This window comes from Eurypyga helias, unplaced genomic scaffold, assembly GCF_000690775.1.
Source record: "Eurypyga helias isolate BGI_N326 unplaced genomic scaffold, ASM69077v1 scaffold6107, whole genome shotgun sequence".
Taxonomy (NCBI): Eukaryota; Metazoa; Chordata; class Aves; order Eurypygiformes; family Eurypygidae; genus Eurypyga; species Eurypyga helias.
The window spans coordinates 1,501-27,178 of NW_010262192.1; the positions used below are offsets into that span (position 1 = coordinate 1,501).

General features: G+C 40.7%; 1 protein-coding gene across 1 annotated transcript in view; it reads left to right on the forward strand.

Annotated features, from left to right (window-relative positions):
- Positions 1–247: 247 nt before the first annotated feature.
- The window catches only part of LOC104512568 (lysine-specific demethylase 5A), a gene marked incomplete at its 3' end in the record, with an annotated part of 28,624 nt that continues 3,193 nt past the window's right edge, over positions 248–25,678 (forward strand). Inside the window, exons 1-16 of the mRNA XM_010155605.1 lie at positions 248–319; positions 1,369–1,491; positions 3,745–3,915; positions 4,391–4,525; positions 10,417–10,522; positions 11,050–11,138; positions 14,096–14,254; positions 16,620–16,739; positions 17,855–18,013; positions 19,614–19,795; positions 21,738–21,900; positions 22,728–22,847; positions 24,062–24,256; positions 24,376–24,557; positions 24,839–24,963; positions 25,214–25,364. Of these exons, the coding sequence (XP_010153907.1) occupies positions 1,372–1,491; positions 3,745–3,915; positions 4,391–4,525; positions 10,417–10,522; positions 11,050–11,138; positions 14,096–14,254; positions 16,620–16,739; positions 17,855–18,013; positions 19,614–19,795; positions 21,738–21,900; positions 22,728–22,847; positions 24,062–24,256; positions 24,376–24,557; positions 24,839–24,963; positions 25,214–25,364 (2,177 nt within the window). The remainder of the gene's footprint in view (positions 320–1,368; positions 1,492–3,744; positions 3,916–4,390; positions 4,526–10,416; positions 10,523–11,049; positions 11,139–14,095; positions 14,255–16,619; positions 16,740–17,854; positions 18,014–19,613; positions 19,796–21,737; positions 21,901–22,727; positions 22,848–24,061; positions 24,257–24,375; positions 24,558–24,838; positions 24,964–25,213; positions 25,365–25,678) is intronic.

The window sequence follows — 25,678 nt, forward strand, 5'->3', positions numbered from 1 at the left end:
CTGGTTTTCTTTTATGTTTAATTCCATGAGGATCTCTTCCTTCAAAGTGAAATTCTGTGGGAAGAAGGTTACTTTACAAGCAGAAGAATGTCATAACATTGGAAAATGACGTCACCAGTTGTACCGAGGAACTCGTTTACTGTGGGAAGCTTGTTTACTCAGACATTGTTAGGGTCTTCTGGGTTGTGCATTTTGGGAGAAATGTCTTGAAGCAATAAAGTGTCTTTCTGCCTCTGTTTAGGACTGGCAGCCTCCATTTGCGTGTGAAGTACAGAGTTTTCGTTTCACTCCGCGAATTCAGCGCCTGAATGAACTGGAGGTGAGCTTTTCCACTGTTGGTACAGTTTCGGGTTTGCAGGCAAAGCAGTAGGTCTCCTCGCTCGAGATGTGCATCTTGGCAGGTTTCTGGAGGGGGGGGGAGACTTTAGAAGACCCATAGACCACATCAGTGTTTACACTTGGCAGTGGCAGAGTTCATATAAAATAACTCTCCATGGCTTCGAGAAAAGTCTGGTTTTTATTTTACTACTCAAAATAACCACAAGACTTTTTCACATTCAACTGGAAATGTCTAAAATGAATGCCAAGTACCATGTTGTGTCGTAAGAGCAGCCAGTGTCTAGCCTTCAGAGCTCCACGGGCAATGCTTTTATTTTTCCTTAAAACATTTACTGCTGTTCTGAAGTCTCTGGTTACCTTATACTGTCTTAATAATGCCTTTAAGCCTTAAACCGAACTGTTTTTTTATAGATTTATTATAGTTGGTTAATGTTATGATTCAGAAATGTATGTGAGCTTTCTTGAGAGCAGTATGAGCCCCATTCTGTTCTGGTCTTTCCTTCTCTCCGCAGCATTTCTCAAAGCCTTGCTCTGTTCCTATACCAAAACGCTCTGTATCATTTGGCTTGTAAATGGGTCTCCTTATGGGAGGTGATTCGAGTACTCCAGAAAATGCTCAAGGGAGGAGGCCCTTCTGCATGGTTAAGGCACATATAAAAACTGTTTGTAACTCTCCCCCTCCTCCCCAGTGGGTATGTTAATAATTGATCTTGTGTTTCTCCCTGGAATGCTGATTTTTTTTTTAAGTACGCATTTTGGTTTCAAACCAAGGAATTGTTAGATAGGAGTTTGGTTTATAGGCTCATGAATACAGAGAGATAAGAATATACAGTTTTCTCTTTGAAAAGATCTTTTTCATCAGTATTTCTAGGTTGGCTTTTTTTGCACAACTGAGAAATCCCTCAATTGCCAAGCTGCTCGTTGAACGTGTAAACGCTGTGAAAACTTGTCACGTTTTTTCTCGGGACGGTAAGGTATTGTCACGCTTGTTCTGGGACATAAGCGTTTGTGTTCCTTTATTGATTGCAGGCAATGACGAGAGTGAAGCTGGACTTCTTGGATCAGTTAGCAAAATTTTGGGAACTCCAAGGATCCAATTTAAAAATCCCTGTGGTGGAGAGAAAAATACTGGATCTCTATGGTCTGAGCAAGGTGAGTAAGCAGTTGTAGGCCTTGGTCACAGAGGGACCTGGTTTTTCATTCAAGCTCAAGAAGCCAGGCAACAAGGAGGGCTTGTTTTACGGCAATGATGTCATTAATACGGAGATTAAATGAGTGGAAAAAACCGACGCCATAGTGAAGGAAAATTTCTAAATGGAATGGTTATGGCAGACATGTTTACGGCAGTGATGTCATTAATGCGGAGATTAAATGAGAGAGTGGAAAAAACCGACGCCATAGTGAAGGAAAATTTCTAAATGGAATGGTTATGGCAGACATGACAAACACAGTTAAATCAGTTGCTTTTGGTTGGATTCTGTACAGCCTGAACATCCTGTTGTCAGCTGGCCGCTTGCATTTAGTTCTCCTTTTTTATGTATGTGGAGCTGCAGCAGTTTAAGGTGGTTTTTGAGAAGGCAGTGGTATACAAGCATGCAGTTCAGCTCTTGACCTGTCAATTCTGTAGTGAATTGTTGTAATTGCTCCCTCCTCTGTCCCAGCAGAGGTTCTCCACATGACATAAACATGCTTCTTTGAGAGTTTGTAATGTCAACTTCTGGAATCATTATTCTAATTAAGTTCCAAACCAGGCTAGACTGAAGGCTGGCTAGGAGTTTATTCTACTGTACTTATGTTTGCTGTGGGTTTTTTTCAAGGTTTGCACACAAATAAAATCTGTGTTGGAATTTGCTTTTGTATTGGTAAAATACATGCAGTGTTATAAACTTACCTGCTAAGGATGGATTGTTAACATAAATAGGCAGATTTTTTTCTTGTAAGAAATTAAGGTCGTTCGAATGCTTGTAGGTTAGACTATCAGTTTCCATTCCCCATCAACATTTCTTTCTCTTAGGTAAGTAAAAGAATAGATGTTATTTTTAAGGAAAGAAGTCATAGTCTTTTGGACAGTCTGAAATTGATGATAAACTGCAGAGGAAAGGTGATAAAATGTCTTTTCGTGTCTGGGGGGGTTTGCTGGGATATGCAGAATATTGTAGTGGTACTGGGAAATATCTGGGTCACTGTTATGAGCTGGAACATTTTGGTTGACTGCAGATATGCAGGTCTAAGCTTGCTTAGTTAGTGGTTTCTAGAGCAATTGTTCATGTATAGATAATTTCAGAAATCAATTTTTCATGACCATTTTGAAGATAAGTTGAAATTTAGGAATAGTTTAATTTAAAATGGCTTTTCTAGTACTTTGCTGTAAATATGAGGAAAAATAATGATCAATAATATTTTAAGTGAAGCTATCTCTGATTAGTTAATTCTGGTTTCTTCTATAATCTATTTGTCACTGTCACAATTAGACTTTTGAATTGACTTCAGTCTCAAAAATAAACCATAAATTTCACTCTGGTTACAAAATGTTTTTGCATTGAGGTTTCTAACAGCCTGTGAAACATTAAGCATGAAATTTTGTCCTCATGTGTAAAGAAACATAATGCAAAACTATGCTGTTGTAGAAATGCTATTAGTCTTACCATCATATAAATGAAATTACAATCCATTTGGGTTTTAAGCTGCTTGGCAATGAAACTGTAAAGGGAATAGAGGCAGTGGAAATGTGGCCAGTGTTTCTGAGGAAGCGACTCATATTCAGTTATGATCATTGCTTGGAGGCAAGTGGTCTGTCATTTTTCATTTTATGTACATGTTAGTGTAAGCAGTGGTAGTTCTCTATGCGAGTTACTGGATTCAAACCAATTGAAGTTGGGTGTAAAAACTGGACTGAGTTAATTGGAAGGTAAATTCAGTTTCTCCTCTTTTTACAGTAGTCCCTCTTCCATTCAGGGTTTTGTGAGAGTTTCTGTAACTGGAGCTGTGAGCTCCAGCAGACCCTTCTGCCTGGAGTCTGTTAGAATGGGCTTCGCTTCTGGCCAGACTTGTGTTTTGCGTCAGGGTACAAGTCTGGTGGGAGTTAGCTTTTCAGTTTGTTCTGATGGTGGGTTTTGTATTCTTTCCAACACATCATAAATCTTAAACTGTTGGGCTCCTCCTGTCTAGGACAGTACACAATTTACCTTTACTAGGAAAATTGTCATGTTAAACATATTAAGTAACGAGGATAAGTAAGTGCTTAGTTATTAAAATATTAGTCCATCATGAAAAAAACCCTAAATTTGTAATTCTGACTTTTTTTAATAGAACCTTTTAATGTTTGGTTGTTTTAATTGATTCTTGGTTTGTGCAAGGTGGTGAGAGCAGCTCAAAAGACTTGACTTCTTTATTTATGCGTTTCAGATTGTTGCCAGCAAAGGAGGCTTTGAAGTAGTCACTAAAGAGAAGAAATGGTCTAAAGTGGCAAGTCGTCTTGGCTACCTGCCAGGAAAAGGCACAGGGTCGTTACTCAAGTCTCATTATGAACGGATCTTATACCCCTATGAGCTCTTCCAGTCTGGGGTCAGCCTTATGGTGAGACAATTCTCTTGCAGGATATGAAGAGGGGAACCAGACTGCATGTGGAATGCTACTTCTTACTGCATACAAAACTGGGATGTATGGCCTACACTTTTAGATGCTTTAGCTGTGTAAACAAACCTAGAACAACCCTCATACGTGTCTGTGACAGAATAGTACTAGGCGTTGTAACACGTGACCTTGTGTAGTTATTTTCTGATAGCAGTTTTGTTCAGGACTGAGGCCAACCCTATTGGGAAGGGCAAAAGATAGGATTAATTGGAAATATGTCTTTCTCGATAAACTGGCAATTGAGATTCAGTTTCCTTATTTGAAGGGTGCGTGGATTAATTGGTCTCTAGTCCAAATGGAATGCGTAATGCTGTGTGATTTCACTCACCCTGTCTTCTAGCAAACATCATGATTCACACACTGGAATGATTAGTACTGCCTGATCAATCAGCTGGTGTCCTGTGCTCTGATCTTCTAGGGCATCCAGAAGCCTAACTTGGACATTAAGGAAAAAGTGGAGGCTGAGGACCTCAGCTCAGATGCCCAGGCTTCCCCAAAGCAGGCTTCAAGAATGAACGTTGTGCTGAAGAGAACCAGGCGTGTCAAATCCCAGGTACCCCTGTTAGTTGGCTCTTAAGGACAGAGAACACTTACTCCTTGCAGCAGCCTTAGTCTGGCTGTGTTGTGCTTTCACCTCGGCGAGCAATAAAGCACCACACACCCGCTCACTCACCTCCCCCCTTCCTCCAGTGGAGGAGGATAATCAGAGCATAAGACAAGGAAGCTTGTGGATTGAGATAAGAACTATTTAATAATGGAATATGAATGAATGTTATAGTGACGCTAATAATATTAGCAATGCTAGTACTAGTAAGTAGTTAAAATAATAGAAAATAAACCATGATACAATTGCCCACCACCCGCTGGCCAGTACACAGCCAGGTCCTGAGTAGTGAGAGTAAGAGCCAGAAGGCCTGAGAGTCAGAGCCCAAGAGCGATTGTAGCAGAGTCCAAGCGAGTCCCATGAGTGACAGCATGACTGGGAAGGTCAACCGACCCACCAGCTCACTAATGAACAAGCAAGCTAACGAGCAAGCAAGCAACAGAACTGTAGCCCCATGGCCTGCTCCTGGTTTATGTGCTGAGCGTGACATACTATGGAATGAAATACTCCTTTGGTTAGTTTGAGTTAGCTGTCCTTATCCCCACCCTCCCCAGCTTGTAATGAGAAAATTTGGAACACAGGTGCAGTATCAGAAGCTGAAAAAGACCTTGAGTTGGTGCAAGCACTCCTTAGCACCAACTAAAATACACCTTATCGGTGCTATTCTCTGGGCAAACCCAAAACCATGGCCTCTTACCAGCCACTGTGAAGAAAATCAACCTGTCCTGACTAAAACCTGCACGCTGTGGGAGTCTGCTCAAAAGCACCACCAGGAAGCAGCCTTCGTTAAAAAATCCAGAGAAGGATGTCTCTGGGGCCTGGTTCGTGTATGGCAGAGGCGCTGTTTGTCTGAAAACTTTTAGAAGCTGCTGTTTGTTTATTAAGTGGCCTGGGTACCTTTGCAGTTAATATATCTCTGAAAACTACACAGCTAAAAAAGCCATTTGTGAAGTGATGTCGAAGGTTCTGCTTGTGCCAAGTTTGAGAAGGTTTTTAAAAACTTGTTCAAACAAGCTCTGTAGTTACACAGGTGTAAATATGTGTAGGTAAGTCTGTGTTAATTGTGGAAATTGCACTTGGGACTAACTATCTCAAGCTGGACAAACTTTTAATGAAGAAATGAAACAGATATCTGGGGAGATGCTCAGTGATGGCTGGAATTGTATGGGTTTTCCACAGTTTTTATACTGGAAAGCAGTTTTTCTTCTGGATTAGTGATGTGATAGGAACTTTTGGTATTCTGCTAGGTGATATTAAATCCTGGGAGGTACCCACTGGTAAATCTGAACTCAAACTGAATCACCACCGTTTAAATGCTGTAGCTTTGGAAGTAATCTTGGAAGCTTGTCCTGCTGGCTCCATTGCTTCCGTTGTACCATTTTCAAGCCTTCACCTTGTGACCAAGGTACCTGTTGCAGGCAGCATCCTCAGGCGCTTCACAGCAGGTCTAATGGCTCCCTGCGGGCCAGCCAGTGGAACACGGGCAAAAGCTGGATTTAGATGCAACAAACCTGCTACTCGCTTGATGCCATTCTATGCCACGCTTATTTTGAGCACCATAGTGTTTTTTCAAATGCTGTTACACTACTATTTTTAAATCCATCTTTCTTGTCACTGAGATATTTGAGGACCCTTAAGAAACCTTCATCTTTTTCTCTGTTGTCGTGTCTGATTTAGACTGAATTGCCTTTTCTTAGTCTGTTTTCTCAAATTCCTGAAGCTGACGCGATGTTATTTATCGTAGCCGTATAACAATGCATCACACTCGAATCGTATACCCTTAGTGAGCTATCCAGAAAAAATGAGAACGCCACAGGAACTGAAGCAGTCATTTGTTATGTGTGACTCTGATTTGGATTTGAACAAATCCTGTGGGATAATGCCAGTATGACCTTTCTCTCATACATGGTATAAAAGTGTCACTATGTTATTAAGATCCTGTGCGATCTTTTCTCCTGCTAATTTCAGTAGAATAATGGTGGTACTTACTTCTCCTTGTTGGAAAAAATGGTGATCCTGGCACAGTATGGCTGCTTCATTTCATTTAAAGGGGCTGCATTTCAGAAACGAGAGGGGTGATTTTACTTAGATCATCTGCAAAAAGTAAATATATATATATGTATGTATTTAAATGCCTTTTACTAGGCCTGTAGCCACACTGGCTTTTAAGCATTACAGTTATTAAAATGTCCAAAATGAGTTCTTTAATGCGGGAAAAACTCAACCTACTCGCACAGCCAGGAGAAGTATTTTTTTGGCTGTGTTGGAAGCTGTGTATAACTCTTAAGTCAACTCTGGAACTGTATTTAGAAATAGATATTTGTCCTCGGGAGCTCCAAATGGTAGAAGTGTAAATAATCCTGGGGAATGCTGAAGAATTGTTCCAGATTTCAGTGCACCTCCTTATTGTAGACAAGTCTCTGTTTGAAGTGCTTACCTGGAATTGTACCAGAGATTGTCTAGATAGTCTCCTGAGAACAGGTAATGTGCACGTAATGTAAAAACCTGCTAAACAAATGTCGTTCTGCTCTAGCTGAAACATCTGAATGACTTGTGTGCAGTGTGCTGGGTAGTCCAGTGCCTGGGTAGTGGGCATGGGCAGCTATGCTCAGCTGTGCATCTCAGTAGATTGCCTCAAAGTGCTAGAAGTGCCTTCAAAAAATACTCTGCATCTTCTTTTTGCAGATGGCTTGCCTATTAATGGGTGATGAATGAGAAAGCATAAGGATAGCAGTCAGAAATTACTGATGTAAATAAAGATCCTCAGCAGTAGAAGGGGGTGGCAGACTTTCAAAAAACAAATGTTTGAGTTTTTAGAGAAAATGAAAAATGAAAGAAAATAGGGAATGAGGATTATCCTTTGTGAACGATGGGTTGGAAATATTTGGATACTACAATCAAATGTCAGTTGAATACATTGTCTCTGAATAGGAAGAGAATAATTTGGCAATGAGAGATTCTGCTCAAAAATAAGCTTAATGCTTCTTTCCCTTTCCCCTGAAGAAAGCCATGACAAATGAAAAACAGGTAAGGGCAACTGAATTACGAAAGGCTTGTGAAGGAAAAGACAACAAAAAGTGAAATGAATTCAGATTAGGAAAAGAGAATTTCCTTAAGCAAAGGTTAAGTTTAGAATACTTCTTTCTTAGAAAAGAGTAGTATATCTTCATGGAGGGTCTGTCAGGGGGTGTTTTAACTGGCAAGGGATTTGTCTGATGAGGTTACATCATGATGACTTCTAGTAGAGGAATGCAGTACTGGAAAAAAGTTAATAAGTGCTGTCTTTAAAAAGGATATTAACTTAATGTCTTTTCTGAAAAATTAAAACCAATTGGAAGTAGGATGCCTGCTTTCAGGTTTCTTTTACAAATTGGTTGATTGCAGAATAGCAGAATTAATAAAATAAGCTTCCTTTTTTTTAATTCGAAAGATTTCCTTCTATGGCAATAATTTTGTAAAACAAAAGAACTCTGGGAGATGCTGACAAATGCCCAAAACATGCAAATATTTTGATTTTTGGTTGTGACTGTTTTCGTCTTGCGCATTAGGGGTGGGAGGGGTGTGGATGCAGGTGTTTCAAAGTTGGTGAGGATAGGACACCAGAAAAAGATAGTGTGTGAATCCAGTGTAACTGGATCATGCTATTAGGATTCACTTGTGTACATGAAAAGCCTTTGGGTTGTGCTTTCAGCTGAGAAGGTAGAAGAAACAAAAATGTGTCTGCATCCTTCAGGAAAAAAGAGGAGCTGAGAATTGAATTGCAGTTTAATCTAAAGTTCATTTTGCTTGTATGGAAAAAATAAAATGGAAAAGTGTGGTGGAGTTTTGTGGTGTTAGCAATGAGAAAATGGCAAGAAACATAATGTTTCTGCTTCCCTGTGTTCGCAGTTTGCAGTCTTAAGGGGCACAGCAGAACAACCGCTCATTGGGGCTTCTGAATGCTTTTGGTAGTCACACCTTAAACTGTCTGTGTCCTGGTAGTGTCCATAACGATATATCAGAATCTGCTTTTTAAAAACCATTTCCATTTCAATATTCAACCTGTTGTTTTTGAAAACGGTGTGGCTTTTCCACCTCAGCATGAAGGGATTGCATCCACTTGGGTTTACAGGAATCCAGGTAAATCTGGGCAATGGGGTTAGGAAAACATATTTGGGTGATGCATTTTTACACAAAGCTATAAAACTGAAGAGAGGTTACTGCACGCCAATGATTGACTTCTAGTGAGTATAACAGCAAAATTATTTTTCAGGCATCATTGATAAAATTATCTTAGGTCACGGTAACAGGAGAGAAGAGTGTAGAGATCACTCATAAATGTTGCTGAAATAATGGAAAATTGTACTGTGCTGAGAAATGTAACGTGGGTTGATTCTGTTAGGTTCTGTTAGTTCAGAGAATGGACGAGCTGTTGACGTATTTCAAACGGGAGCCGAGTTTCCAGGTGGTAGGCTTTTCCTCTACAGCAAAGAAGTCAGTGTTTCCTTATGGCTTGGTAGCCAAAAGGTGAGGAATTTATGAGAAATTTGCCAGTCAGCATGCAGTTTCAGAGCGGGCTTGCAAAGTCGGTGACGTACATATAAAGCAAAAATAAATTAATAGCAATGTAGAACTCATAAATGGTCAAAATCAGCAATAGTCAGTTTGGAAGGATGCCGGTTAGCATGCTGCATTCACAGTAGGAACAGGGAATCTAAATATCACTAAAAATTCAGTGGGGTAATAATGCCTAGGAAACGGTATCTCTCTTGGTAGGTTCTGGAAGCTAGAAAACCAATGGATTTAGACTAAATAAAAGGAAATATCTAGCTTTATTGCAAGTGCATCTGAGGTTGTTTTGAAGGTGGGTTGGTTTTGGGTTTTTTTGGTTTATTGATTAAAAACTGAAATGCTTGTCACCCCAAGGGGGCTTATTTCATGCCTGCCACATCGGGCCGTGACTGGAAAGTAACAGGGGAAGTATCATCAGTAAGTTACTTGAGAATGGCCTTGCTGGAATTAGATTTGCTGAGACCCTTTAAGATGAGTGAATTGCAGGAGGAAGATTGCAACTGATGAGAATTCAGTGGCCGCTTATATCAGCTTAGAAAGGGTTTTCAGAGTGTGAGGAGGCAACGTAAAGAAAAATAACAAGGTGATTGCCTTGCAGATAAAAGCAGAATGTGGAGTTTCTTTTCGCTGTTAGTGGCAGTGATATGGGTAGATGAGGTAAGTGAGTAATGGGAAACAGGAAGAAATTCAGTTGAACAGAACGTTTCCAGTAACAGTGCTGGCAGGGCCATGGAGTTGTCTCCTAATGCATCTTTCCATGTCTGATGTTGAGGTTGCAAGGGCACCGTGAGTAGCTGAGATTTCAAGAGTTGTGCTCCTGACATTTCACAGATAAACCCATGAGCAGCCAGGCTTAAGGAAGCAGGTTGGAGCTCGTACATCTTGTGCATATGTGTCTACTCGAGAAAAGAATCCTGTTGAAACAGTGTGATAACATCCAAGCACTTGACTGAATCGTGGTGAATTATGGAAAACACTGCTGTGACATTCTTATTTATTTTTTGCTAAATGTCAAACCTAGTTCTCTTATTTGCTGTATAGGTGACTCTGTAGTTTATCTATAATCCTGAAGGGGGAATAATTCGGAAAGTTGAGGCAAAAATGCTGTCTTTTATGCCATTTACATTTGTTCGTTGGCTTTAGGAGCAGAAAATCACCTTTTCATGCCTGTGTTTCCTTTCTCTCGATGAGCTAATGCTGTGAGAAAGTGGAGTATAAACAAATTATGAAGAGACCTGGAGGGGAAATACTGATGGTTTTTGCTAATGTGGTCTTGTTTTTATTTTCAGGCTGAGGCAGGAGAAATGAGTAGAAATACTGAACTGAAGAAACTACAGATCTTTGGAGCTGGACCCAAGATGATGGGCCTGGCATTGGGAGCAAAGGATAAAGAGGGTAATGGAATCCTGGGCTTTGTAAAGTAACGAGGCTGTTAAATCTTTCTGCCTGTCTCTAGAGACAAGATTAAGAAGTAAGCAAGTCATTATAACTGGAAAAAGAAAGCTAAGTATTTTAGTGTTTCATTCATGAGAGATTTACAGGGTGCTTCATGGAACTTGGCATAGTTTCAGCTCTTTATGTATTATATAGTAACAATAACAATTAAGCAGCTGTCACAGGAACAGAGTGGCTGGAAGGGAAAACCACATTCAGCAATACTGAAACTCATCCTGCCAGCTACATGCACAAATTAGCAGTGTAATTCACTTCCTTTTTTGGGGCAATTGGATCACCTGTAAGGATAAGCAAAATATGTTTATTTTAGGCTGGCCAGGTATAACAAGGCAATTTTGCTTTCTTTGGACTGTCAGGTAGTTTCTGATATGAAAGACAGGGTACCAGGCTGGGCATCTGTGTTGTTGCTGCAAGTTAAGTCTGTCTTGATGTGACATCCTTAATATTTCACTTTATTTCACTTCAAGATGAGGTGACACGAAGACGCAAGGGAACCAGATCAGAAGCGTTTGGAATGCAGATGAGGCAACGCAAAGGGACTCTTTCTGTCAACTTTGTAAGTTTGATTCCTTTGCTGTGATTTCTGATGATAAGAAATGGATTGATTTACTATGATTTCTTTTGTAAAACAGCTCCCACCCCCAGATAGATAAATGGATGGACACTGCAGCAGATGATACTGTTATGGGAAGAATGAACGGTGTTTTGAAAAATAATCCATGCTCTAGGTTTCTGTTTTAATCTTTCAGACAGGAAAAATGTTGCAACATGAAGGTACTCGCTGATCGTGGGTTTGAAGGCTTTGCCAAACGCTTCTTGCATGCCTTCAGTAGCTCACTTTCTATTTGAGCTCCTCTTTGTAGAATGGTTACAATACCACTTCTTTTCCTTAAAAGGCATTTTGAGGTGCTCCACTACTTCAGGAGTTTAACAACTCCAGCTTTTGTGTCTTTTCTGTTTTGAGTTTAAACTAGTCGTTGTACAAGTGTGTGCAAGAGAAACCCCGAAGGCGAAAAGTGAAATGTTCAGTGCTGTGAAGTTTTGACCATGGGAAAGCAGTGTGTAGTTGTTCATGTCTTTCGTAGCATGTGACTTTTTTACTTTTGAAGTGTCATAATTTAGCATGTGCACGCAGCCATGAATGAGGATGTATCCTTTGAAGAACTAGTCCTCACGAATAATTCAGCTGCCCTTGTTTCCTTAGCCTGAGAACACTTACAAGAGCTTATTTTAAATTTGAACCATAGAAGGCCAAAGCAACCACAGGTCTCTAGTAACCATATTTTTATATGTGGAAATGCCTCCTGGAAGGGGGGAAAAAAAATGGAGAAGTTGAATATTTAAAAAAACAGATCATTGTGCCATTGCAGCTAAGTTAGAATTCGTGTGACTTGAATTTTTTTTTTTTTTAATTTTACTAGTACTTCTGAGTACACAGTCTTCCTAGGCTGTGCAAGTTTGGAACAGTCTTGTTTAAGTATGCTTGAATTTAAAAATACTTTGTCTAGCCTCCATTTCTTTATAGAAAACGATGTGTGTTTACTCTTTCCATCTACTCATGTTTATAAGAGAAAATGAAAATACTGTAGCAGCAGAAGTGCTATTTTGGAGCTGTAGTGCTCTAACTGTTAATCTTGTGAAATTCTGTGACTTGGTACCGTTTGATTCCACATTTTTGTTGGTATACTTCGATGAGAGCTCTTCAAGGAAAGCCATCTTTGAAGTGCACAGGTGATACATTAGCCTTATACAACTTTTGTTTGAAAACCACTATGCTGCAGTTGTGTTTACACCTCTTCCTTATCCATTTGTCTTTTTGTGAAATGCTAGCTGTGAAATAAAATACACCTTTTTCTCCTCTCCCCCCCATACATATAGCTCTATATAATTGTAGTCTTACGGTGTTTTGTTACGTGGCTGGCAGGCTTGTTGGTGGTTATTGTGTAATTGCAGAGCTGCTGCTTGTGAATATGTATTTCAGTGTGGTCTTTGTATTTGGCAAATCATCGCTTGGGCTGACATTAAAAGGATTGCATATGAATTTGGCGAGAAGAAGAAGGTATTATCAGGGATAGGTACCTAGTGTGTATGATAGAATAGCCTCCTCTTATCATCACCGTTTTAGTGTATTTTTAGTTTTGGGAAGAGAACCTGGAAATGTCTGCTGAGGTACCCTCCCTCTGATTTTATATACTTGCTAGAAGAGCAAGCAGTGTGGTGCTAGACAACTACCCATGATACTCCATGAGTGTGAGTGAGTGGATTTTTTTTAAAAGGAGAAAATTACATGTCTCAACAGAACTGCATTATTTCAAAATTTTCTTTCTTAAGAAAACTGAGCAATCATAAGGAGTATATTGTTTCATAGCCAGGAAGCTGCATGCCTAAATAGGCTGTTGTAACTAAGATGGAGTTGACATCAATTATTTACACAACTTTGTGAACCTGATCAGCTGAAAACCACATGTTTTTGTGACATCTTGATGAAAATAACAGGCCCCAAAAAACAATCCCACTGCTTCTGGTGTTATTTTGAGCTGTGTGAAGGAAATATGCGAAGCCTGAATTACCCAGTGACTGACAGGAGTTGTAGCAGAATTTGGAGCAAGTGTTATTCATGATGTTCATGTTAAAAATTTCTACATAAGATAATTTTTTAGCTGTGATAAAGTAATGCACAGTTTCTTCACTTAGATTGATACAGATCTTAGTACTGTATTAGATGTTTATATTAAAAAAGTCCTTCGGACAATACAGGAAGCAACAGCAAAGAAAATTTGAAAGGTGTTGGTATGGTTTTGTCTTTTGGTCCTTGAGAATCCCTCCCAGTGAGTGTTGCTGTTGTTGAGAGATTATCTTGGACAGACACCTGTAAAGATTGTTTGCTATTGTATTGGGATTAATACTGCTCTCTTCTCGTTTGGAGTTTTTATCCTTTATTTTGGAGAAAATCAGGAAGAAGTTAGTACCTTTACATGCAGCTTCCTTCCCTTCCGCTTGGATTTTTTGATTGAAATCTGTAGGTTTGTGGGTTTTGTTCTCTCTTCTTTTCCACTGCAAAGATAATCACTGTACTGTTGCAAATGATGGCATGTATGTTTCTGAGTTTTTGGAGATGTTCCTCAGCCACGTGCTCTTTGTAAGGATTTAGTCTGAATTGCTTTCCATGATAGAGGCCCAAAGAGAGGCAGAGCATGAGGTCATAAAAACTGTAACATACTCTGTTGCCTTAGAATAACGTAAATGAGGTGCTACTTTTGAGTTATATTAGAAAACAACTGTCCAACTGAGCTGTATAGTTATTTTGCAGCACCCAAAGACCCCCTGCCCCTCATGCTTTGGGAAATTGAAGCTTAATCATTCATTATCAGTGCTTCTCAAAAACCAGAGGAGACTGCGTTGATGTTCGTGTGTCGGACTTTAGGACTGCATCCTTAGTTTAAGGAAGGCAGGTTCTGGATCAGGAAACTTTCTGTAACTTCTTTCTTTGCTTTGTTTGTTTTTTCTCCACAGGTTGATCTGTATGTTTGCTTATTCTGTGGCAGAGGAAATAACGAGGACAAACTTCTACTGTGTGATGGATGCGATGACAGCTATCACACTTTTTGCTTGATTCCTCCTTTACCTGATGTACCCAAGGGTGACTGGAGGTGTCCGAAGTGTGTTGCTGAGGTACAGTTCAAGAACTGCTCAAGCTCTGTATGTATACTCGTGTTCCTGGAAAGTTCAGAAGAGCAGTTCAGCTCAATGCTGTTCCATCTGGGTAGAAGCCAGAGTTTTGTTTGGAATATTGCCAAGGGGAGCTGTGAATCTCCAGCTGCTCTTGGTCGATGAGCCATAGGGAGAGAGAAATGTTCCTTCTAGAGCTTAGGCATAAACTTTGTGTATTATACAGCCATGTGACAGCTAAAACTTTGGGTTTTGTATGCTAAGAGCTGAAACTCAATTTGCTGAGTGGGCAGTGGGAAAGTAGAGTGAGAAGTGAGGTTGTGATAGGTGTTTCAGCATAACAAGGAGATATTTTATAAATGGTGAAGTAACCGAAGTATGTGATTCGGGCGTAACGGGGAGCTTTGGTTATTGGGAAGTCATTATAGTTCAGAAAAGCTTGTAGCAGAAAGTGAAAGAACTGATTTAAAAATTTGTAGCTATTTTAGATTTGGTTTAGACTAAAAAAAGGATCTGTTGAGGTTCCGAAAGTGGAACCTAGTTAAATGTCATTACTCAAAAAAGAAGAGCTACCAAGTTCCGAGAGGTGACTGATCAGCAGCCTGAAAACAGCAGACACCATTTGTTGGCTTGGCATTTGTCTTAAGAAAACCAGTTTTTCAAGCTTAGGACATCAATAGGTGGATTCAGAGGGGAAAAAAGCTTGCTGTTTTAAAATCTGTAATTTCATGACTGGCTTTAACTGTTTAGACTGTGTTTTTCCCAGAAGGGGTAGTCACACACGTGTGTGTATGCACATTTCCCCCCACACCCTTCCTGTCTGTGGGCTTCTGCTGTTTCCCTTATGGGGGTGTATGAGTAGCTGTGCAGCCCCATAAAGAGCTGGATCAGCTTGCTGCTCTCTAACCCTCCACCAAGAGAGATCAGATTGTCAGATGAACTCAGGCAAATGCCGTTGTGAGAGAGGCGGAACTTTTCGTGGTTACAGGCAAGGGAAAAGTTGCAGCTAAGCCTTTGGGATACTGCTTACAGAGTGGATTAAGCTGGTTGTTTATTGCTCCCTTAAGAGAGCGCAATAAAGGAGCATTAGCAAGCTACAGCAATCCAGTGTGGAGGTGATTTAGTGAACATAGTGGTAAATGTAGTGACTGCAGTGGTTTAAGAATGTGGAAACTCAAAAGAAATGTCACTACTACTATTACTAGTAAAACCAGGGATATGTTATTCCCAAGGAAAAAAAAATACACATGTAGGAACAAAATCAGGAAAGTTAAGGTGCCAAATAAGTTCTTACTAGCAGACAATACAGAAAGTAGTTGAAAAATGCTGGAAACACACTGAAAGCAAGAGGAAGAAGGGGAAAAAAATAGCTGTGTTATGTAATGGAGAGCAAACAAATAACAGCAGAAAGATATTTGAAATGCTCAGTGGTGCTTTTTACTTCACTTTTTACTTTAAGTGTTAATTGTACCACAGATGCTTAATGTAAAGTTAACAGTAGGGGGCTGGGAAGAACAGGGTAAGGGCGCTCTCTGTGTATTCAGGTCAGCGTAGGCTGACAGTGCTTACAGATGTTGGAGGTTCTCTGTTGCAGGCTCCCCTTAAGAACTACTTTGTCCTTAGACTGTGCCCAACATTTATCAGTTCCTCCTGAAGAAAAAGAAACTGCTGATCTTTTGAATTCCTCTCCAGTCCCATTTCTTTGACTGAACAGCTGTCAGTTATGTGTCATGCTTGTGTTCAAACACGTCTTGTGTCTATAAACAGTGTGTCTGATAGAAAGGGGGATGAAAAGACAGCGGGTGGGGTGAGTAGGTGAAGTACAGACCACTATGTTTTGCACCCTTGGGATGAATGGGGGTAACACAGTGTAAGACTTGAAGATTTCCTGTCAGCTGGATGGGGGTCTGTTGTTAGCTGTGTTACGTTGTTGTAATTTCCTTCTTCCTCCTTCTGTGTCCTCTCACAGTGCCAAACCAATTGATGGTTTGCTGACTTGTTAAAACCGAAGCGTTTGCAGGATTCGTTCCTGTGCAGTTACTCTGTGGGTGCTTGTGTCCAGCATGTCTAAGAAATGTCATGAGGCTCTCTAAGCTGCTTGTGCGTTGTCTTACTCTGACTGGCAGCAGTAGATGATGAAACTTAGTTTTGAACAGGAAAGCAGAAGTGTGTAGAGTTGGGGTTTACCGTGTTAGATTAGCTGCTGTGCAATTAATTCTGTTCTGTTTCCGTTGCGATAGGGCTTCCTCAAAACCGACAGCTTACTGTGCTTATTAAGGACTTGGATAAACACTAGGTTTTTCTGCTAAAAATGTAACTGTGCCATGATCTGCTGCAGGGAACAATATTTTTATGTTCTGTCTCCTAGGAATGCAACAAACCCCGTGAGGCCTTTGGATTTGAACAGGCTGTCAGGGAATATACTCTCCAGAGCTTTGGTGAAATGGCTGATAACTTCAAGTCTGATTATTTCAACATGCCGGTCCATGTGAGTTTTGACTTCTGTTGTGATTCCTTGCAGGGGTGAAAGAGAAGAGGCTTCAGCTGATACTGAATTTTTGCTGAGGCATCTTGGCTTTGTTTAAAGAGGCACCATAAGCTTCAAACATGTAAACAAATGATTTAGCTTTCTGACATCTGGTCTCCTCTCAGCTTCGTTTCACCCTTTTCCTGTGATGGATAGATGGCTTTATTCCTTGTTAGGGTGTAGCTTATTGGCCATTCTTTAGTTAAGTTCTTGCCCTTTTTGATTAATTGAACCGAGGATCTTGTTCTTGTGTGGCAAAAGGGTCTTTCTGCCCTTCCTGTGCCTTTTGTCTTGGTGTAGTTTGTTCAGAGGATATGTCATTGCTTTCCTTCCCATTACAGTCTTTCCCTTGTAGACAAGTCAACAGACTGAGTCTCTCCAATAATGGGAGGGTTTTTTGTTCTGCATCTCAGCAGCATTGCAGCATTTTTAAAACTGGCATTTCTGCTCTGGCATGCTTCTGCGAGATTCCACTGTCCTGCAGCCTGCATGCAGCCCCAAGCTCCTTCTCCTCTCAGGGTTCCTTGGTAATTTATGGTGTTCTTGCTAAAGCTTCTACCTTTTAAGGACTCCAGTTTACGGTACAACTTTGGGGCATGGAGGAAAGCAAGCAACAAAGCTTATTTTAAAAATAACCTTCATAAATAAATGCGTCTAAGTAGGAGTTGCAATGAGCTGTATGAAGACTACACTCTTGAACTCAGCTCTTTACCTGAATTTCCTTACTGTTACTCAGAACTTCTGGTCATTATCCTCTGAAATAGTTAGGACTTTGCATGCTATTCACTCTGCTGCTTGGCTTCTGCTGTCTGTCTTTCTCCTCTTCTTTTTAGCTGTACTCCTGGTAAGCCCATCTTCTTTTTTGTTCATTCCTTTCCTTATGACGTGGCACCCTATTGCAGCCACTACTAAGGAAGACAGACCAAACTGTACGAGTTTGAAGAGATGGAGGTGAGGGAGGGAGTGACCTTGATGTTTGAAAATTCGTGGGGGATTAGTAATGATTTACTGCTTGAATGATAAGTTTTATGGTTGGGTCTTATCTGCACATACCCTAACGTCTTTTCTGCTTTCAGATGGTTCCTACTGAGCTCGTAGAAAAAGAATTCTGGCGGCTGGTGAGCAGCATAGAAGAAGATGTCATTGTGGAATATGGGGCTGATATCTCATCCAGGGACTTTGGAAGTGGCTTCCCAGTGAAGGATGGCCGACGAAAGCTGATGCCAGAGGAGGAGGTGAGGAGGAATAGGATGTGCAACTGACCTCACTCTTTGTTCTGCATAAGATTTTACATTAAGAACTTGGGTCAGAAATCAGCATGGATTTTTTTCACGAGGAAGTTGCTTAAGGCTTTGGCATGCACTTAACATACCTGTTGAGCATGGCATTGATCTGATATTTTAGGTGCTATTACAGATCTGTTTGTTGATAGCTAAGTTGCTTTTCATGGTTTAAGTCACACCTGTTTTGCATCACTTCATCTTAGGTGGCAAAGGTGAGCAAGTTATTACGGTATGTCCAAGTATGAGGAGACTAAGATTTTTTTTCTTTCTTGGTCTGAACCTTTCTGTTGTAGTGTTAGCTACAGAAACCTGACTCAAACCTCCCTAGGAGGTTTGTAATAGGTAAAGTAAAATAATTGGAATTGGCTTGTTTCTCTGACTGTGCATACTGTATTAATGAGAAGATGTAGGTACAGCTTCCAATTACAGAAAGTGTTATAAAGAACATCTGGTAAGTATATTGCCCGTTTTCCCTCAGACTTTACTGTAGCGTATCAGTTTTCTGGCTGCTTATATGTTTAACTTCTGATGAAATGAGAATAAAGGTGTGGTTCTGTGATGACACAGCCCCAGATCAATTTATACTGCTCACTAGAAGAGGTAATCCTGCTCACTATTGTCTTCCACCCATACCTTCCTACCTCTACCTTTGTTGGCTGTGCAGTGATTATGTAGCTGCTTAGTGAGTCAGAACTGCCTGTTGATCTATTTGTAGGTAAGTAGTAATTAAAAATGTTTTCTGGCCAGATCACTTAGGTTGCCTGAGTCCCTGCATTGTCTTTATAGTGTCAGAGCAAGGGAAAAAGCAGGAACGTGTGGCTGAGATGGGGGTGTGACCAGTCCTTTCAGCAACTATGGGATATGCCTAAAATGACTGTGAATCTGTGCTAACAGCTTTTTTTTAAGGTGGAAGGTAGACTAAGGTTAAAGCACAGTAGTGAGCTTCTAAAATAGGGTGTTTGGATTCTCATTTTTTTGTACAAATTGTCCGTATATGAAAGTAAAGGTGGGACTGCTTAACTGCTGACGCTGCCGTCTCAGAAACGAGTGCGTAGGAATGTGTTGAGGAAACTTCCTAAAGTTATACGTAAAAGAAACTCAAGATGAACTGCAGTGCAGAAAAGCAGGTCTTAAAAAAGCTGAAATAATAACGTAAGATTCACTGCATTATATACAATCTGAAGTTACTTGGTTTTATTGAAGACTTTTATCTTCTCCTGCTAGGGTTGCTGGTATTTTGTTCCACTAGAAACATGTGAAACCTATAAACGGGGGTGGGGAATCAAAGCTGAAGTACATAAGCCTTGATCCAAAGAAGATGGGCTGTCTGTGTTGAAATACTGGCTCTGGCTATAAATCTTAGTCTGATTAATTGCTGACTAAGGTGTTTAAAGAATTTAATTCCTAGTTTTGATGCTTCATTGTTGCAGAATATTAACCACTGCTGTAGGAACAGATAGACTGATCTCTTCCTTTGCACTTTCCTTTTCTGGAGTTGGTGTCCTTATGTTCTTCTGATTTGTTCATTATTTTCTCCTCTTGTTTTTGGCAGGATTATGCACTTTCTGGTTGGAACTTGAATAACATGCCAATTCTGGAACAATCAGTCCTTGCTCACATCAATGCAGATATCTCTGGCATGAAGGTACCTTGGCTGTACGTCGGGATGTGCTTCTCCTCGTTCTGCTGGCATATTGAAGACCATTGGAGCTACTCCATCAACTACCTGCACTGGTATGAGCTCTGCTTTGCGCATCTGCCTTAGGCTGCCCTGTTTGCCATCAGTAAACCTGTAGTTCTTAACTGAAAATGCCTACGCATGCTGATGGCATTTTTAACCAAAAAGCTGAATGTCATGAGCGGTCTGTATCCTTAAATGAGGCTGATGGAAAGAGAAGACGGATACTGGTTTATGCTGTTTGGTGTTTTTCATTAACTGATGAGAAATTCTTGTGTTGCCAGTCATGCTTTACAGACTCACAACTTGTCTAAGAAAGCTTGTGGTTCTGAATGGAGTTAGAGTTCACTGCTTTAGGAGTTGGTATAGGGGGATACCCTGTGTGGCAGCTGGAGGCTGCTGCCTGGTGAGCTTACACAGGCATCGGGGCCGATGGCTCCGCCACAGATCTGTGTGCACACAGAAATACTCCTGTTCAGGAGAAGGAAGATCTGCAAGCAATTGTGACTTTCAGAACAATCCCAGAAGAGTTCTGGTGTTCAGCTTCTTGTGTTCAAAGGAAGAATCGTGACAGAGTATTTGCACTGCAGTCTTCCCAGCTCGTCAGGCTCAGACACAGTGGGGAGAGGAGAAGGAGGGAGCTGCGGGCAGCACCCCTGCAGAATAGGAAGCTTGTTTGTACATCTGGGAGGGATGAGTTGATAGCTTTTAGGCTGTGACTGCGTGTTTGGGAGGGATGAGTTGATAGCCTTTAGGCTGTGACTGCACGTTTCTGGAGGAGCGGGTTTGCTTCTCAGATCTCGCCCACAGGCTCAGGAGAGGGATTCGTTTTGTTCAGAGTTCAGTTGTCCTCAGCATGCTGTTAGCAGTGTGTAAGGTGGTTGTTTCTGGGTGGTTGTTACAGCTGTCTCCTACCAGCAGGTGTCACTGGTGCCCGTAGGAACCGCAGCAGATAGCGCACTGCTCCTCTGACTTTTGGGGTGGATGATGGCAAGGTTATTAATACAGTTAAATAGTGTTATATAAACGGTTCCAGATTTTTCAGCAGACTACTGCTCATACTTCTTAATAGATTAAAAAAAAACAACTCCAAAAAAGCCCCAAAACTCAGCACTATAGATTCTAGATCATTACAGTTTTATTTTAGTTAAGACAGGACTGGAAGGACTGGAATAGTACGTTCTCAAGTAATTTTCTGTTTAGTTTAGGTCTTGTTAATATTTTTCTTCCCTCATACTTAACAAATTCACATTATATAGGCATTTTTTAATCTTAAGAGTCTACTGGACCACTGGTTTTCAGTAATTGGTTATGTGTATTAGAAGGATTACTTATATTTCATGACACTGTCTGGTGTTTCATTCTTTCCACTTCTGCTTAACCGGTACACTATTCCATTGGTTTCAGGCATAGGGCTACTCCGAGCCTAATTGAGTGGAGTATCACCTTTTCTTTTAAACGTTAGCTGTGATGGCCAAGGTTTTATTAGTCCAACTTCCTTCTTCCTAGAGGAAGAAATCCCTTAGAACATGATAAATGACAATCATCTTCCACATTAGGCTTGTCATGGCAAATCTGTTGTCAGGTATATTGGCTGGGGCTACTCTGAGCCTAATTGAGTGGAGTATCACCATGATACCTTTTCTTTTAAACGTTAGCTGTGATGGCCAAGGTTTTATTAGTCCAACTTTCTTCTTCCTAGAGGAAGAAATCCCTTAGAACATGATAAATGACAATCATCTTCCACATTAGGCTTGTCATGGCAAATCTGTTGTCAGGTATATTGGCTGATAATTGTGTTGTAGTGTAATTGATTTTTCAGATCATAATGGTACAACCTGAAGCAGGCATCTGCTCATTAAAGAAATTTTTGAGTCTATGCAAAATACTTGGCCTGCCTGGACAGTGGTGCTGGATTTGAGGTGTTACTTTGCAGCTGGGTGGCACCATTACTTTCCTTTAAGTAATATGTTTCTTACTGTGGTTGTGTTTTGTTAGGGGAGAGCCAAAGACGTGGTACGGCGTGCCCTCTCATGCAGCAGAGCAGCTAGAGGACGTGATGAAGGAATTGGCTCCTGAGCTCTTTGAATCCCAGCCTGATCTCCTGCATCAGCTGGTCACTATTATGAACCCCAACGTGCTGATGGAACATGGTGTACCAGTGAGTAGCACATGAGCATTTTTGACACAGAGCACTCCTATGCGCTCTCCTTTCATTCTGTGCCAGGTTTGTGCAACAATGGTTGGGCAGAACTCTGAAGAATTTTTATGGTGAACATTTACATATTCAATTCATTAGTTGTAGGGTGTTTTTTAAAGCTATTTTCTAGAACCTTCTGTAGACTCACCATGAAATTTAGATTATTGTATATCAGAAGTGAGTGTGCCGAGCTTCTCAGATAAAATACCTTCTGGAACAAGTGTACATTGTGTGTTACATTTAATTTTTTATTTAAAAAAACCCTCTACCCTGCCATAGCAGCAAGTTTGCCTGTGAACACTTTTAGTATCTTTTGACAGTAAAATACTTGTCTTATGTTCAGTAGAAATCTCAGCATTACAAAATGCTTTTTTGTAACATAATTGACTGCAGACCTTTAAGCAGCAGTCACTATCATTTGCTTTTGTCTTAGGATAAATTGCTTTCTGGGCAGATACCCCAACAAAGCAAACCATAAACTGTTTCCAGAAGTTTGTGCACTTTGTGGTGCAATGGATTAAATAGTGATAGACAAACATGCCTTTTGGGATTCATAAAGAGAATTTTCAAAAATTTCTTGGCTTGTATGCTCAGCTTCTTTGAGTAAGGATAGAAATTGAGCATTCACTTGAAGACGACAGAACCAATTCTTGCCACTTTTGGGGTGGCCACGTTGCCTGGAGTGCTCTTTAGGTAAAGGTGGTGTTCAAATGTCTTGTAATTGTGTCTGAAACTTAGTTGCAAGTTTCACTTTTTTTCTGGTTTTGCTTTATCCTCACTTGTATTAGGTATACAGGACCAATCAGTGTGCTGGAGAGTTTGTTGTGACCTTTCCTCGTGCCTATCACTCTGGTTTTAACCAGGGATATAACTTCGCTGAAGCTGTGAACTTCTGCACTGCTGACTGGGTCTGTACTTTTGTATATGTTTGCTGTGACTCTGCTGAGTCGCCTTTGCAAGGAGTGTGTTGGTAACTTCATTATCTGAAGAACAGTCCTATGTTACATTGTATGTTTTATGTTTGTAGTTCCTGGTAGAACAGTTAAAAGACCAACGTGAGTTTTGGTTACACAAAAGAATTTTGGTGAACAAGTAAGTGTAAGTGGCTTCAAACTGAAACTTTGGCATGTGGTCTTCCTTTTTAAGGTTTAATCTAACCAAAAAGTGACATCTCACCGTACCTTTGGTTAGTATTTCTGTGGTGCCTCTTTCTGAATTTGATACAGATAATGTACTGTCCTGAACAGCTGTTGTCATTTGAATGCTGGAGATGGGCACATAAATCTTTTGCTCTACTTTTGGGCCAGCTTATTGCATATTTTAATTATCTAAGTGCTGGTTCTAATAGCCATGCCACACCACAGCATAGCTTATGTGACTTCTTCAGTAAGTTGTCAGAAGTGTGTCCTATCACTCTCCAGGGTTTACAGTTGGAAGTTATGTCTCATCTGTAGTTTACCTCTAACTTCTTTTCTGTTACCTTCAAATAGGAATTTCAATCCTTAATCAAAGCATTGTATTCATTCATCAGGAAAACTGTCTGCAGGATTGACGGTGTGTCAGTGTTCTTTTCTCCTGTGCTGCTGATGCAGTCTGTGTATAGCCTCTGTGAAAAACTGCTAAACTCACACCAGTCATGTGAAATTGCCTTTGCTTGTGCGAAATGTAACCAGAAATCTCTGTAGCAAATTCATCAGTGTTTTGACTTTTTTGCTTTAAAAGACACAAAATGAGCAGTATCAGTTTTGGTTAACTCTAGGCATCCTGTGTTTAAAGTCTGTGTCCAAGCATGGTAATACACGGAGGGCAATGCATTCGCCTTAGTGTAGACCACGTGACTTCCTTTTGGGGCCAGTTTCTTTGCACTGGAAGTAAAAAGTGCTTTGGACAACTTTTAAACTTGTGTCTGGAAGTTAGAGCCCATAAGATCATGTCAGAAGCCACCCCAGCAGGATATCCTCTCTGTCCTCATCCGTGAGATGACCTGAGGTTGTTATAATTGGCTCTGTCCCATAAGGTAGTCTCAGTCTTTCCCCAGGTTTTGTCAAAGGAAGGAAAGTGGGAACTAAGAGAACCTTGAAACATCTTTTCCCAGAGTGATAGATGTTGTGGTTTTTTGTAGCTTCCCATTGGACGCCAGTGTGTGAGTCATTACCGAAGGCTGGGACGTCACTGTGTTTTCTCCCACGAAGAGCTGCTCTTCAAGATGGCTGCAGATCCAGAGTGCTTGGATGTTGGGCTGGCTGCGATGGTCTGCAAGGAGATGACTCTAATGATAGAGGAAGAGACACGGTTAAGGGAGTCTGTGGTACAGATGGTGAGTAATAAGGCAACTCTTTTACTTTGCTTGCAAAAGAACTTTTGCTTCCCCCTCCCCCAGCCTGGATTAGAGTTTTTAGCAAGTGTCTATGTTGTTTTTTTTTTTTTTCCCCCCAGGGAGTGTTGATGTCTGAAGAAGAGGTGTTTGAACTGGTTCCAGATGATGAGCGTCAGTGCACAGCTTGCAGAACCACGTGCTTCTTGTCAGCTCTTACATGTTCCTGTAATCCTGAGCGTCTGGTATGCTTATACCATCCGTCTGATTTATGTCCATGTCCCATGCAGAAGAAGTGTCTAAGGTACACAAGGATTTTATTTTTTTTTTTCCCCTTCCACTTTTTGTCCATATCCAGTAGTTTGCTGGAGACGAGTGACCAAATAAAACTTTTGGCCACACTTCTCTCTTCCTTTATTTAAGGAGTATTTTTATTTTCTTTGCTTGTTTCTTGGTTTCAAGGCAGCAGGTATTATACATGTTCTGTCTTTCTGGCCTTGTTGTAGCTGGAAAAACTTAGTGTAAGCAGTTTCCTGGCTTTCCTATGGGTATTAATACTACTGCATTTTCCTTCCATGTCTCCAGGTACCGGTACCCCCTAGAAGACCTTCCTTCTTTGCTCTATGGAGTGAAAGTTAGAGCACAGTCTTATGACACTTGGGTCAGTAGAGTTACAGAGGCTCTGTCTGCCAATCTCAACCACAAGAAAGGTCAGACTTCTATCGTTCATAGTAGGATGTCCTGAAACTCCCACATCTGTTCTGTGTTCTCATGTAATGAGTCAAACACTGTGTATTGTTCAGTAGAAAAAAGAAATCGGCTAATCTGAGTGTGTAATGCAACTCACCATTATGCATCTGAAATTGAACTAGCCTGTTGGAACCTTGATTGAGGGCCTTTGAAGCACTCTAAAATCTCTTTTGGTTTTGCATACAAATTATTTATGTACTGTTCTTACAGATGTGATCGAGCTGAGAGTAATGTTGGAGGATGCTGAAGACAGGAAATATCCAGAGAATGATCTTTTCCGGAGACTTAGAGATGCTGTGAAGGAAGCAGAGACCTGTGCTTCAGTAGCACAGCTGCTTCTGAGCAAAAAGCAAAAACACAGGTAGGACAGGCGTGTTTTTCAACAGTTCCCATTTATTTTGTTTTCCATTTGTTTTGTTACTTGGTTGGACCTGGAGATGGAAGAAGCCTGAAGTCTCAGTACCTACTGACTTCTTTCAGTGTTTCCTGCCATTGGGGCTGTGAGTCATTGGGAGGTAGGGGAGGGAAATACAGTGACACCGGGGGCCAAAAAGTGGACTTGGTTGGAATGTGTTGAACATACTGTTTTCAGCTGACTTACGTACTGAAATATGGAATCCTGTGGTGAAGTTGTGTGCATGATCGCTGATCAGATATTTCTCTGATTGTGTGGGA